This window comes from Chinchilla lanigera, unplaced genomic scaffold, assembly GCF_000276665.1.
Source record: "Chinchilla lanigera isolate Chin_1 unplaced genomic scaffold, ChiLan1.0 scaffold00002, whole genome shotgun sequence".
NCBI classification, from domain to species: Eukaryota; Metazoa; Chordata; class Mammalia; order Rodentia; family Chinchillidae; genus Chinchilla; species Chinchilla lanigera.
In genome coordinates, this window is record NW_004955403.1 from 56,552,908 (window position 1) to 56,567,996 (window position 15,089).

The following is a 15,089-nucleotide window of genomic DNA, read 5'->3' on the forward strand; positions in this document are numbered from 1 at the left end:
GCGGTGCACACATCATGTAGGAAGTGGAACTTGCGTTAGTGGCCCTGTGTCTGTGCATCCCTACCCCTGGTGACATTTAAGGAACCACACATTGGCATTACCACATGAGTTTAAGTGCAGGAGCATTTGAAGATGCCCTCCTACAAGTTCTCTCTGCTTTTAATGTCAGAGTTCCTCTGGGGATCTGATTCAGACCACACCCAGTATCCTTTTCATGAAAACCATCCATAGATGTTTATTTTCTGTCTCCCCAGGAAAGAGTTTTTTACTAGTTGGCAGCTGGAGTCAAATCCCTGCTCCTGTTTCCACGTGTTTTCTCTGTCAGAAACGTCAGTGATTCTTACCTGGGACACCTAGGATCCCCGCTCCTCAATTCTCTTCTCCTGACTTGCTTTTCCTCTGCTTTAAGTCTTCCAACATTTAATACAAACTTTAAGCTGGCTTTGCAATATTTTACCTAAGTTCCCTCCAAACTGCTTTAGTGGTGTTCAGTTTTGTGTGAGTGAAAGGACAGTGGTTTACAAATTGTCCTTGTGTGACCCACAGCTTACTAAGTGCCAATCCTTTCACCAAGATTTTAGTCTAATTAGCAAAAGTGAAGATAGTGTTCTTTTTTTACCCATAACATGGTCCAAAGTATTTTGAATAGTCTACCTCTGTCTTGCATAGTTTATAAGGAATAGTAAGAATTTGCAATAGGCTCAGAACAGAAAATTAAGTAGGGGAAAGCAGAAAACTTGACATTCTGATAGCTAACCAGGAAAATGAAAGATCAATGCTGATTCAGATAAGTGGCATCATCCATGTATTTATTTAACTCTATGCCTGACCAGCTCTGCAGTGGAGCACACATTAGGCACCGTGGAGTTACAATGGCGAGCACAAGCGGGCAGCCCCTTCTCTCAAAAGCCTGTGTTTTTCATTTCCCCTTTTCAAGGGGAAAAGACAGCCTTCCATACAACTGACTGTAAGCTCTATGCATGCTGCTAAGTCCCAGCTGTACGAGAACACAGATTCTGACCAAGGCAATCTTAAGAATGTACAGGGCTGGTGGCATTGAGCCAAAGCTCAAGTAAGAAAGAGCACTGTGAGGTGAGAGAGTCAGGTAGGGCCAGGCCATTGGAGGCTTTAGGTTTCAGTCCAGAGCAGATGGACAGTGGACATTTTTAGATAAGAAGTTGCATGAATCAATGGTATTTTAGGAAAATTGTCAAAACCCCAAGTAAAGGTAGGTAGGGTAAAGAAGTAATTTACAATAGCAAGAATTGACAGAAAGGAGACAAAGGATTGAGTCCGGAGCAGGCGCTCGGCTTTGACACATTGAGCACGTTACTTAACCGCACAGATCCCCAACTGTGTTTTGTTTTGCTCATGGATTGCAGAATAATAATAATAACAGATATGACATGCGTCAAATATGATGAATCTGTAATAAAAGACATGAGTGGCCTGCCTCTCGGATCAGACTCATTCTGGCCTAAATGCTACTTTCCATCCCGCTGTTTCTTCCTCTCGGTCCCTTTTCTAGATGGGGAATCTACCAAGGCACTGCTGCCGTAATTCAGCCGGGAGACAGCGGGCCCGGAATCCAGCGAAGCTGCTGTCCCTTGTGCTCACTAACGCCCTGCAAGGCAGGAACTAGCTTCCCACCAAGACACGCACAGGGAACCCGGGCACACTCCTGGAATTATTTGGTTAGAAGTAACGGGAGGATGTGCTGGGGTCTGACTGTCAGTGACCCCGAAACTCGTAGGCTGCACTGCTCATCCCGAAGGAGACGGGGTGGGGAGGGCTTCTGCCTGGGAGGCGCTGCGGTTGTGAGGCTGCAGTCTCCTTTAGGATGCGGACGCTGTCTGTAAACGGGGCCCCAGGAAGGCCCTGGTCCTCCCCCTCCCCAGGGCGCGGCAGGAAGGCCCTGTCTGCACACTTGGAGCAGCTCTCACCAGAAATGAAACCCGGCGTGGCCTGGGGCTTCCGGCCTCCGGGACGTGCTCGTCGGCCCCGCGGTGGTTTGGGAGCCGCCTGAGCGCGTGTGCGGTGCCAGCGCAGAGAAGCCGTCTCTCGGTGGCTGGCCTAGGCCGACGGACCAGAAGTTCGCCCAGTCTTGGTAGCACGGATGGATGCCGTGCGTGTTCCTCTCCCAGGAATCAAGCAGGGAAGGAAAGGCTCGCTTACGATGAGAGGACGCCGGGGTCTGACGTCCACGGGCACGGCGGTGGGTCACAAATGAGACTCGGGCGCTGGTACCCGAGGCTCCTCCGTAGACGCCTTAGGCGTGGCGCAGACCCCGGCGTGGAATCGGATAAACGCTGCCCAATGCCAGCGGGAATCGCACGGCTCGCTTGCCGCCTTCTGCTCGATCTCACTGGTTCGTATCTGGGTCAGACCAGGTTAAGGCAGATTCGCAAGCACGCGGCACCAGCCTGGAGCGAGCAAGGCGTGCGCTGAGCGGACCCCGCCCCTGGGGGAGGCCCTGTCCTGACTTCCGCCTGCAGCCGGGCGGGGACCCGGGGGTGTCTTCTGAAGTAGAGGAAAGAGGAAGCGCCCCTGCTGTGGAGCAAGCATCTGTGCCGGCCTCGGCCTTGGGCCTTCTCGCCCTGCCACGTGCCCTGGAGACATCGGACGTCACTCAGGTCCCTTCAGCACGGCACTGACTCTGCACCCTTTTGGCTTTCGGGTGCTGAGGGCTCAGTTTCTGCCCTGGAGGTACTTACTACTCAGCCACCCCGGGCATCTCCCTGCCTCCTGAGCCACAGTACAAAGGACCTCCCCTCCCCGTGAAAGCATTTTAGGTGGACTCTCCCTCTTCAAATGCAAGACATCCTTTTCCACGCCTGTGTCCATGGCTACGGAGGGGGAGGCTTGGAAGCAGGGTTTGTCTACACTGCGATGAGGCCTGGCTCCACTCACAGGCTGAGGAACCACAGACCCAAACACGCTACTCTAACGGCTTAGAGAATATTTTCCCGGCGTGTGCCAGGTCATTATTCCCAAGGATGGAATTTTCTTTTCAAAATTTGGGTAGACTCCTCCTAGATCCTGAAGCCAGAACATCCTAGTAGCCCCCATCTACAGAGACACACACAAAATGGGGACACATGCTGACTGCCCCAGTCAGTGGATGGAGGACTTTGTTTACCTCCTAGCAAAATTAAATTTTTTTACTACCAGAAAATCTTTTTGAGAGCAAAAAGAAATGTCATGCCACAAATTTTATTTTTCTTTTCTTCAGTGGTTTGGAAAACACAAAATGTAATTAAACATGAATTTGGCAGGGGGTAGAGTGAGGAAGAGTCGGGTCAAGTTACAGCGACATATCTTTTATGTATTTGTTTGTTTATTATTTTGTTTGTTTATTTTTTTTTTTTTTGGTACCAGGAATTGAACTCAGGACCTTGCACGTGCCAGGCAGGTGCTGTGCCACTGAACTATCTCCCCATCCCCATAGTGACAGGTCTTATAAAACATGGGTCATAAGGGGTTGGAGGCGCCAGTCGGTTGAGAAGAGAAAAGTAAATAAATTTCCATCAAGATAAATTTCCATGAGAGCATGCCTTGGTAGGACTCTCTGTATTTCCTACTCTTTTGTGGGGACAAAGAACATGTGTGTGTGTGTGTGTGTGTGTGTGTGTGTGTGTGTGTGTAATTCATTGGGGTCCCAACAGAGGGGACCCATACAAAAGAGGTGGAGGCCATGGCCTCAGGCAGATTCTCATCTGCTAGTGGAGACGGGTTGGCAGCCCTCAGAGGTGAGAAAGTGCAGCAGAAGGAAATAGATGCAGAAATCCCTGACCCATGCTCGCCCCTGGTGGCAGTGGAGCAGGTCCTAAAGACAGGAACGAAGAACTCAGAGCCTGACACCATGGAGCTTCTTTCCGGCTTCTTCTCAGGGCTTAACTTTTTGGAAGAGCAATTTTGCCATCAGTGTTTCCAAAGTCTGGGAGAAGTTCATCCCTCCTGGCCCATAAATTTTACTTCTAGGAATTGATCGCAGGAAACAAATGTGCTGATTCAGAACATACTCATCATAAGACGGTTTACTACAGAGCTTATCAAAGTGTCAGAAATAAGATCAGACTGCAGTGCGAGGACACTAGTCACATAAATAATAGCATATTCATTTAATCCAATAATGCATAGAATGCACAAGTTATATATAAATATTGATGTAGAAAGAGCTATAATGTTCTTTTAAGAGAAAGAGAAGAATTTTAGCTGGTGTGGAAAGAGATGCACCATTTTTAAATACTTACATTTATCTGTACAAGAAAGCGTTTGGACCATAAGATGCATTTTTGTGACAAATTTCAGTGATTTATATCTTTTCCATCCTCTTTTTCTTCCTTATATATTATTTACTTATTAATCATGGAAGAAAAAGTGTGCAAGGCGGTCACAGTGATCCACAGCTAATTTATCTGGAAGATTCTTCCATACCAATGAATACTTTCTAATAAGACAGGATATGTTTTTATCTGCTTTCATACAACGCTCTTTTGACAAATTTTCAACTTTTCTCAGGACAATTACACGATATCATGGAGACCAAATCTGATGACATTTCCTCCTGTTACTGGCTTACAGGGAGAGCCCTGCTGCTGACCGAGTTGGTTAGAACAATTGCTGCCAGGTGGTGTAATTCCTGCAAGCATCTCTCCGTGAATACCAAATTCTCATGAAGATGGCAAGGGAGGATACAAGCCCTCAGCGCTCCCGTCAGTTTTTCTACCATCATTTATAAGGAACAGGCCCATCTTTAATTAATTCCCTCCACACCAACTTCTCCAGACTGGCTTGGTAGTGAACCTCGCCAACTGTCTGTGGATGCTGAGCGCCCGGTCAGGGGCAGAGTGAGTCCACTCTCAGGAAGGCACTCAGGACAGCACAGATTCTGGAGCAGCGGTGGGTGCTGAGCAGGGTGGCTATTCACTTACCCTCGCTGTGTCTCCATTTTCTAGAGCCTGTAGGACTTCTGTTAGATTAGAATCCTCAGGAAGATTCACGGGCAAACCTCAGGTTACGCCTCCCACTCCTACGAATGTGCCAGCCATGTGTGATTGGCTATGCTGGCTTGCTTTACTAGTAAAGAAACTACATATCTCTGCTAGAGTGGCTGGAAGGCAGCAATCACACAGCCCTTCAAATCCCATCCCCGGAAGAAGTGAAGACAATTGCAGTGAATCCCTTCTTCTGTTCCCTTTGCTCAGAATGCAGGGTGCTCTGGGGCTGGGGAGAGGTCCCTGTATGCTCTGAGGCATTTACACCTCCTGACATATAGATTGTTTCCTGATGGTTGATGTTTTTATTTATTTCACAAGAGGAAACTTTCAGAAACAACCAGTTGGAACCACTTTCCCTAAATAAATATGTAATCAATGGATGAAATTTCTAAACATGGATTGAACTCAAAGCTTGTGTCCCTTGAAAACGTGGGTGTTTCTCTGTCATATACAAGGTGGGTGTCACAGTTGGGCCAGATTCTCTCGGGAACTGGACCCTGCACCTACTGCCCTGGGCCTCCATCTGGCAGGATAATGCACCTCTGCTTGGCCTCCAGGGGCTCTCTGTGCTCTCCCAGAGGCCCTGTATCCTGGTTGTTGGGCTCCTCCTTAAACATCTATACTGCCCAGGCTCCCCTTCATCCTTTCTCTGTGCTGCCTGACACCCTGGGTGTGCCTGACACCCTTGCAGGGCGGCCACAGTGCTGCCCTCTGACACTCACCCCATGGCTGGGGACACCCCAGGTAGGTCCAAGAGAAACATCTGCACATGTCTGTTGCTTTGTTCACCTGACACCTTGCCCGGCTCCCGGATGCTGACATTTGAGAACCCAGCATCCAGCGAGGCAGTGGTCTCATCAATGTGAATGAGAAATGTTGATGAGTTTGGAAGCTGTTTAAATTTTTAACACAGTTTGGAATTGAATAGAAGAATGTATGAGTGGGTAAACCTGTGTATAAAATACATCTAACTGTAGAGAGATGGGCAATCTAGCTCTACATTACCTGTATAGTCATATATCATGCATCTACCCATACAGAAAGTCACTAAGTACTCTCTGCGTACATATTATCCGTGTGTGTTTAATCTACCTATATATTATTCACATGTATATAACTAGCTAAAAATGCATAGGCTATACAGCCACAAATAGATACACACACACACACACACACACGCACACACACACACAGAAAGAGGTCAGCACTGGGCTGCGGAAGGGTGGGAAAGCCTCAGAAAGAAATCTTGTCCCTTGGGCTGGGACAGTAGGGAATGCTGAGTCACCCTACAGAGCCAGGCTGCAGCATGTGAGATCCACAGGGCCAGCCTCCTGTCACTCGGGTGCCTTGAGCAGTAGCCTGAGACCACTGCAGGGGGAGGAGGAGGAACGCTGCACGGTTTTTATGCCTGGTCTGTGGACTTCAGTGTGTGTCGGGCTGGTGTCCATGCAGAGACACACAGGACAGAGGACAGCAGGCGGCTTCCCATGGCCTCTACCCAGGCTGCGTGTGGAGGGGCCACCTCCTGTGACGACCCGTGTGAACAGCCCCCTGTGCAGCGGTGACTGTGGGTGCACTGCATGCACCCCGAGCCTCCGTGGCCTGGGCTAGTTGGGTGTGCAGGCAGTGCTGGCACTGACTCGTGGCGGGGTGTAGAGATAGAAAGGGGACCCACGTGGTGGACACAACTGACCCTTCCACCGGGCCTGGAGGGGACCATTGAGAAGCCCCCTGCTCTGACCATGGAGCGGACAGCAGTGTGGGTGGATTACACCTGCTGCGGAGCAGTTGGGTACCAGAACATGGTGAGATGCACGCAGAGAAGAGAGACAAATTTCAGAGACTCTCCAAGTGAGCTAGGCTTAGCCTTCGGGAACCCAAGCATCAGGGAAACCGCTCTCCTCATTTCCCACAAAACATACATTGCAGAAGACAGTTTCCAAGAGAAAGTGCTCAGTGACTCAGAAATCCTGTAGTCTCTTGTGCTTTTTTCTTTCTTTATTGTTAGTCTCAGCATGCTGGCTGCATGGATTTTTATGGACGTCTTGGCTTTGCCTGCACTGTTATCTTCTTTAAATTAAGAAGAAACTGTGGCTGGGACACTGCCCACACCTTATGCTGACTCTTAGCTGCGTAGCCCAGGGGAGAATGGCGGGACACTTGTCCTGCCGATGAGCTCAGGGCGCCAAACTCACAGAGAGCTGCACTGCCCACCAGGATTGTGCAGGCCCTGACAGAGATGTTTCATAAATTGCTGACTTGGATCCAGGTGACCTTGTGGCAATCAGGATCTTAATCTCAATCTGCCAGGGGGAGAAGATGTTGGGCAGTGTGGAGGAAGGGCAGCCGACCTCTGTCCTTGGAGCCAGGTCCTTCGTCACCGAGTGAGCAGGAGAACCAGGAGTCCAGGGCTGCCAGGACCACCGTTCACTCTGTGCATGCACTGCTCAACAATCTGCACCGTCGTCCACACTGGAGCTCTAAGCCACTCGGTGGCCTTGAGTCCTCAGGCTTGAGGGGCCAGCTGTGTCACACGTGACCCTCTCTGTCACCTTGTGGGTGTCAGCAAGCCCACCGTGCTGAAGGCCAGGACATGTGTTGGGCCCCTCCTGTCCCCTCCTGGTGTGAGCTGCTCCTCAGGCCTCCTTGCTCCTTCTGGGCCGTGATGGGTGGGAACACTGTGTGTGACTGTGACACACAGTCCTCTAACGTTCTCAACTTCTTACAACCTTAGGACTCACTTTGGTTTTAGCAACTTACATAAACCCAGCAGTCAAAGTAACCATTTAAAAAACAACTTACTGAGACCACAGTGTATAAAATCCTACAGGAGAATAAAGACACTGCAGCTCCCTCCATGGGACAAAGGCAGGACAGAGCCACAGTCCCCATGGAAGTGCAGGAGCAGACACTCAGAATTCGGGAGAGAGGGGCTGAGTCTGTTCAGGAAGACATGGCGAAGGTCTTTGGAAGAGATGTGTTCTGCGAAAGTTGCAATGTCAGAAGGATTTAAACAGCAATAATCCAAAGGACCTCGGGCTGGAGAACCCCAAGGCCTCCTGGATGCCAGAGAAGTTTGGGGTGGCCGCGGTTGGGTGCGGACAGAAACAGAGCTTCCTAGTGGAGGTGTTGAGGCAAGAACGATGGGGTGGGTTTACAGGGGCTTCACAAGGGTCCTCAGAGTGCAGGGAACCCTGACCTCTGTCTCCAGGTGTGCTAGGGCTGGTGAGGATGTAAAAAGAGAAGTGTGACTTATGTAGGGTTTTACCCCAAATCTCTACCCTGGCAATCATTTATCTAAAACAAGCTCCTCCCAGTCCATGTCCAACCACTCCCCCAACAAGGCTCAACTCAGACTCACATGCCCAAGAAGCCACCCCTCCCAGCACAGCTTTGTCTCTCCCAGGGACACAGAGACCCACCTGCGTGGAGACCTGACTGCACAGAAAGCTACCTGGGCAGCGACCCACCTGCACTTGTTCTTCGCTGGGTGACTCTGCAGCCTGGCTCCACCCAGCTGCATGCTGTGGAGCACACTGTGGTCATCTGTGAAGGCCTCAGCTTCTTCACAGCTCTTGTCTGAGCTACACAGGCAGAAGCTGAAGGGCGAGGAGGAGCAGCAGCTCACCAGGAGCCTCTTGGGAGCACAAGGCAGGCTTTGGGCCCAGGGCAGGCAGGGCACTGTTCAGTGAAAGACGGGCTGTGGAGACATCGCTCTGAACACAGAGGATGTGGGCACACAGAGCAGCAGGCGTGCAGGTCTGAAGGTGCCCATCCTTCCATGTGTCCCTGGCTGGATGCCATGAAGGTGGCAGGTTACAATGAACACTGCGTGAGGCTGGAGAGGGGACAGGTCAGAGATGCAGAGGTTCAGGTATGCGAGGCCACACGAAGAACGCTGCCCACTAGGAGCTGAGGCCAAAGAGGGACAGGGTGGACATTTCTGCTGCCCCCTGCTGGAGTCTCAGAAGTGAGTAGAGAAAAGCGGAACCAAGGAGAAAAAGGCTTGTGCAGCGGAGAAAAGAACTTTGTCAGAGCTGAACACCAGCGCCAGGGCAGGCGGACCACAGGGCTGGCAGTCAGCTGAGTTTCCGTGAAAGTTTATGAACAGAGAAGCTTCCTGTGGTCTATTTTAAACATGCTCTGGGTGATACTTTGTTTCAGTATTGCTGTTGTTGGGGATATTTTTCCTAGAGCATAGATATGTGTGTAAGGAAGTGTGGTTTAAATTTCCAGAAATATGTGTAAGTATGCATGGATACAGATATGTGAGTTTATACATGCAGATTTATGTGTGTATAGGCATATTTGTATGGATCTAAACACACACATAGATTTTTCCATGTTCCTGCAAAATAAATTTTGCCTTTTTCTTGATTGTACTTTTCTCAGTGTCTTAGTTACTTTTCTCTCGTTGCTGAAGCAAAACACCTGATGCCCAAAATTAAGGAAGGAAAGGTTTATTTAGCTCACAGTCTGTGGAGGTTTCAGTCCATGCTCGGCTGGTTCCAAGGCAGGGTGGAACATGGCAGAGGGCAACAGTTCATGGCAGCAGAAGATAGCAAAACCAACAAGAACAAAGGGAGGAGCAGCAGCAAGCACCTCTTTCCCTCCCTTACATTGTACACAAACTACCTGCCCAAGGGTGGGTGTGGTACCCACACCCATAATCCCAGCACTGGACCATGAGTCAATCATAAACTCTAGAATCCCACCCCATAACTGCCTGAGGCTTTGGGGGGACATCCAGACGTAAACTACAATACTCAGTATCCAGGATAGGGCTTGGTGAGGTATGTAAACTCGAGCTCCTTCACAGAGAGCTGGTGGCAGTAGTGATATAAGCAGTGCCTGGTGTGAAACCTGGTTTCTCCAGAGTTCTGTGTTTACCAAGGCCCCCTTATTTAACTCTAAGGAAAAAGAGACACATAGAATGTCACACTCAGAGCTGTCTTCATTTCATATCCTGAGAATGCAGGAGAAATTAACTGCGTCCTATATGACTTCCTGCCCAGATCCACGGGTGATCAGGGAGCTTTGAAGTAATGGCTTTGTTAAGTTCCTCAGCCTCCTTAGGGAGAAGTAATGATTTAAAATCTGTCCTAACAGTACTAATGCTGTCTGGCTTCTTAATCATCCTAGAAAATGTGTAGCTACAGAGGAACCCCTTGCGATTTCTGTGATGATTTCCTAAAAACATAAGAAATCTAGCTTCCCTTCACAGAAATATTCAAACAGACGGAGTTCAAAATCATTTAGCATTTCCAAATGCACTTCAGGAAATTATCTCAATAAATTGAAGTTACATAAGTAAAAGTCGTGAGTCGCACACTCAGGGTGCTGTGAAGTGCTCGAGCAGCGGTGAGCCGAGCCCCTCATCACATACACGCGGAGGGAAGCCAGGTGAAAGATGAGTACCGCGTGGGTTATAAATAGAATCCTAAAATTGATGGTGAAACTATTTGCAGAACGTGGAGCAGCCTGGCCGCGCTATTCTGGCTCAAAGCTGGCTGCTGCAGCCGTAAGGATCCCGTGAGTCCTACAGTTATTTTTGCTCTTAGCAGAGGCAAAACGTGTTCAATCTTTTGAAGGAAAATAAATTTGCTGGTGCTTTAAACAGCTTAATTCGGCACTGGTGGAGAAAGAAATGAGAAGGACCTGCTCCTCCGGCCACAGCAGAGGGCCGTGCAGCCTCTCCCTGGTGGGCTTTATGGGCTTCCTGACCTACTTCCGTGATCTGGAAATGCAGCTCGCCAGCTCCCCTCCCAGCGGAGCGGCTTTCCTGGCAGGCACTGCAGGCTTTTCTTCCCCTCCTCATCGCCTGTCTCAGTCTGGAGCTCTAGCTCCCTGACTCTGTGGCCACCGCGTGGTTTCCCAGGGAAGGGTCCTGCTCATGCAGGGAACAGGGAAACCCATCCCCTGCGTGCAGTGACCTGCTCCAGGCACAGGACACGTGCAAACCCGTCCCACACCATCGCGTCTCGGAAACTGTCCCAGCTTCGGATCTGTCCCGCTTGTCCTGGGATTCTCCACACAGCTGCCCCCTTAGCCCTTTCATTCTCATACTATTTCTTTATAAGTAAATCACTCCCCGCACACCTGCAGATGCACAAAGCCCTTGGTCCAATACAAAAACACAAAAACAAAAGAAAATCTGGCTAAAACCCGTTGAGGACTCTTCCGAAATACCCCCGCAGCCAGGGATCATGCTGGATCCCTGATAATTTCAGAGAGGGTTTGAAGCACACTGCCCTGTGATAGGATGCTAGAGAGAGTGGTTACATTTCCTAGCATTGCCTTTCCTTCAGCACTCTTCTGGAGTGAAATAGAAGACAACCTTAGGAAAGATGGTATCTGCGGTTTTTAGTTTGTTTTTAAGCAGTCTTACTGAGGTCTGTTTGACATAAAAGCTGTACATATTTCACACACATGCACAGACAAGATTTTCATTTTCTATCACCACCATAACAAACCAACACAAACCTGATAGTGTAAGTCAACGCAGAATCTTACCATTGTACAGTTTCACTGGGTTAGAAAACTGGCTCAAAGTTGGGCATGGTGGTGCATGCTTGTCAACCCAGGGCTCAGAAGGCTGAGACAGGAGAATCACTGTGAGTTCAAGGCCAGCCTGGGAAACATAATGGATTCAAAGCCAGCCTGAACTACATAGCAGGAGACTGTGTCAAAAAAAAAAAAAGCAAACAAACAATTATAAACAAATCTGACTGGCGTTGTATTCCAGTGATGTCTGGGTAGCAGCAGGGTGGCAGATGTCTTTAGGTCTTCAGTCTTGATCTCTAATTCTTATCTGAATCATCTACCAATGTGTTTAATGATCAGCTACCCTTCAGCCAGCTTGCCGTGAGGAGCTGGCCTGATAGGATGAACTTGGAGTTGAATGACACCATGAACCTATGCCTGGCTCTGTGAGTGACGACAGAAGAACTCAAAATTCTAAGCATAGGCCTCGTGTAGAACAACCCTCCTCCTCCCCTAACCAAAACACATGTGGTTATTTGAGAACTCACAGACACATCGACCCACTTTGGACTGAGACTCATTTACATGGCGTAGCTTCAACCACGGAGAAAGGATCACAGAGCTGTAACAAAGCCCTTCTTGTTGTGAGCAACATGAATGTTGACATGCAAATCAAACATGATTCTACCTAGTTAAAATAATTCAGAAGATACATGTTTTAAAGCACCTACCAATACTGATTTCAGATATAAAAAGTTCAGAAAGTTCGTGAAGCTGGATTTTTGAAAGTAGAATTTACTTTTCCTTTGTGCATTCTTTTAAACAAAGAGGTGTGCGACCTGTAGAATTCTAACATAATCTCACCAGGAAATACAGAGGGGTGATTCAGCGTGTCTGGGGTTGGCTCTGCCTCTCTGTCAGCATCACTGCCCTGCAAATCTAAGCAAACAGGCAAATCGGAGCAGCGCGCTTCCCCTGCTGAAGCTGATTTCAAACAGTGACATGCACACTATTGCACTTGGTTAGAGGCAAGCTTTGGCTTTTAACTTCAAGTGGAACCTACACATTTTAAAACCTGACCCTTAAATTTGAGCACTGATATCAGAAAGCTGGGTCCCATGTGGCATGTGCGGCTCTTTCTCCCCCAGAGATTAGAATAAGCAGCACAAAGCTCAACAGAATCACCCAGTTCTCACAAATCCTGTGCATAGCAATGCGATTCCCAGCTTGAACAGGGAGCTGCTGTGCTTCCAGATGAGCCCTAAAGGGCGCCAACAGCTGACCAGGCTTCTGCTGAAAGCAAATTGGCTAGACCTTCGCACAGCCCTGCACTAATGAACATGCTGTTGAACGTGGACTTGGCGTCTGAAGTGCAGCATAATTACACCATGCAGACTCACATGTGAGTCCAGCCACGTGGAAAATGTACTGAGGACACACTTCCACCTGCATCTCCCTAACCTCCTCACCTGCTTAAAATAGAGGAGCCAGGCCTCCGAATCCACAGATTGCACACCACCAGTTCAACTAGCTGTGGATGGAATACGGTGAACAAAAATTGGTCTTACTCAATATCTACACAGTTTTTCTTGTCACTCTCTAAATGAAAGAGCATACCGACTATTTGCATAACACTTACATCCTACTAAGTATCATAAGCAACCTAGAGATTATGTAAAATGCACAGGAGGGCATGTATTCCTTAGTTTACACACACACACACACACACACACACACACACACACTCTCTGCCACTTATATAAGGGATGTGGGCATCTGTACATTTTGGTGACCATGAAGGTTCCTGGACTCAGCACCCTATGGACAACAAGGGGCAGCAATATTTTTAGATGCATTTTACGGATTAGAAATTGAGTTTCATAAAACATGACCAGCTCTGGGGTCTCCTAGCACAGAGTGAAGGGCCTGGCTGTCACCACTGCCAAGAGCCTGACCTGGGGGCTGTTCAGAAGCTGTAGGGCAGGAAGAGAGTTTGTAGTTTGTAAATAATTCCCAGGAAAGACGGAACACAAGTGAAATAGTCCTAGCCCCTCATGGAGGGCGTAGCCATTTCTCAACAGATTGGTCTCAATGTCTCTCCCATTACTGAGCTTTGGTAGCTGAGCGCTGTGTAACATCTAGTCTTCAGCATATAGTGTGATTCCAAAACTTTCTCTTTGTAGCAATATCTAGTGATCATAATAGGGTATATTGTATTTTTCCTATATTTTTCTAATAATCAAATATTACTAATATTACACAGGATCGGGGCCAGTGATGCTCTAGCAGAGTGGATCCCTTGTTTCTCCCGGGCACATGTTCTTTATCATCTGAAAAGACTTCTCTCCATGCTGGCCATAGCAGGAACAAGGCACTCAGCTGTCTCTGAGACTTAATCTAGACTGTCTAGAGTAGACTGGATATACGAACAGCTTAATAGATTACTGTACCTTCTTTTAAAACATTAGTACGCTGTTTTATTAAAACAATTTTATTCCATTTCAAATCTCGCTGATAGTTCTCACCGTCTATCTCACAAATGCTCGAGGTTGGTAGACAGTGCTCTGGCTGGGGATTCTACAGACCGCTGGACACAGGGCGTACCACAGATCGCAAGACACAGCTTGCTCCACTCTACTTCAAGTTAATAGAATTGTCAGATGTCCAAATGGAGAAAGGCAGGGGTTTTCACTTGTCTGCTTCTTTTTTGAAGTGATTCGTTGTGATGGAGGTCCTGAGGAGAGGAAATAAGAGATCGGAAGAGTATCTTCCCCCATCCATCATTATTAAAGCAGAATCCAAATGTCAATTGTTTTTGTCACATTTCTTCAGGCATAAAGATAGCACTTATATGTGGGAAAAGATAAAATTATCCAAATTATGTTAAGATTTAAAGGCAGCTGGTACCTGGCCTCTGTTTTAAGCATCTGAGATGCAAACTGCCAGCAATGTGATCGTAGCGCAGGTTTGACTAGGACACTTGCTCTGCTGGCTCACGAGCCCTTCCCCTCTGTGTCTGTGCAGGCTGACCGGCATGAACCTCCCCTCCCCCGTCATCAGCAGCAAGAACTGGCTGCGGCTGCACTTCACATCCGACAGCAACCACCGGCGCAAGGGCTTCAGCGCTCAGTTCCAAGGTAAGACGCTCCGCCCCAACAGAAAGGAGAGCGGAGAGCGGAGGGCGGGGACACCTCGGCTTTCTAACCCTGACGTGTCGGATCTTGCTAAGGTAGAAAAACAGAAAAAAAACACTCACTTGAAAATGTGTTCTTTATGTTTTATGAGCCGCTGTTTGGGAAATTACAGAGGCAGCAATGGCAACTCATGAATAAGTTAATAAGTGTAGCACCATGACCGTACTCGGAGTAGATTCCTGTTTTGCTGAGGTGTTGCTACGTTTTACTCAATAAATATGTATTAGGAATACTAATTTGTTTCCTAATTTAATTTGTTTGCACCAACCAGCAATTATCCACAATGGTCTGGATATTGTCTTTATTCATACACTGAAAGTGGTATCATAAAAATTCATGGAAATATACAAGTACATCATAGTATCATTTTTAGTCCTAAAATGTCCCTGTGTATAAAAATCCACCTGAGTTA

At 48.2% G+C, this 15,089-nt stretch overlaps 1 protein-coding gene across 1 annotated transcript in view; it reads left to right on the forward strand.

Annotated features, from left to right (window-relative positions):
- The window catches only part of Csmd1 (CUB and Sushi multiple domains 1), a 1,292,092-nt gene that overhangs the window by 743,013 nt on the left and 533,990 nt on the right, over positions 1–15,089 (forward strand). Inside the window, exon 6 of the mRNA XM_005373917.1 lies at positions 14,508–14,620. Within this exon, the coding sequence (XP_005373974.1) occupies positions 14,508–14,620 (113 nt within the window). The remainder of the gene's footprint in view (positions 1–14,507; positions 14,621–15,089) is intronic.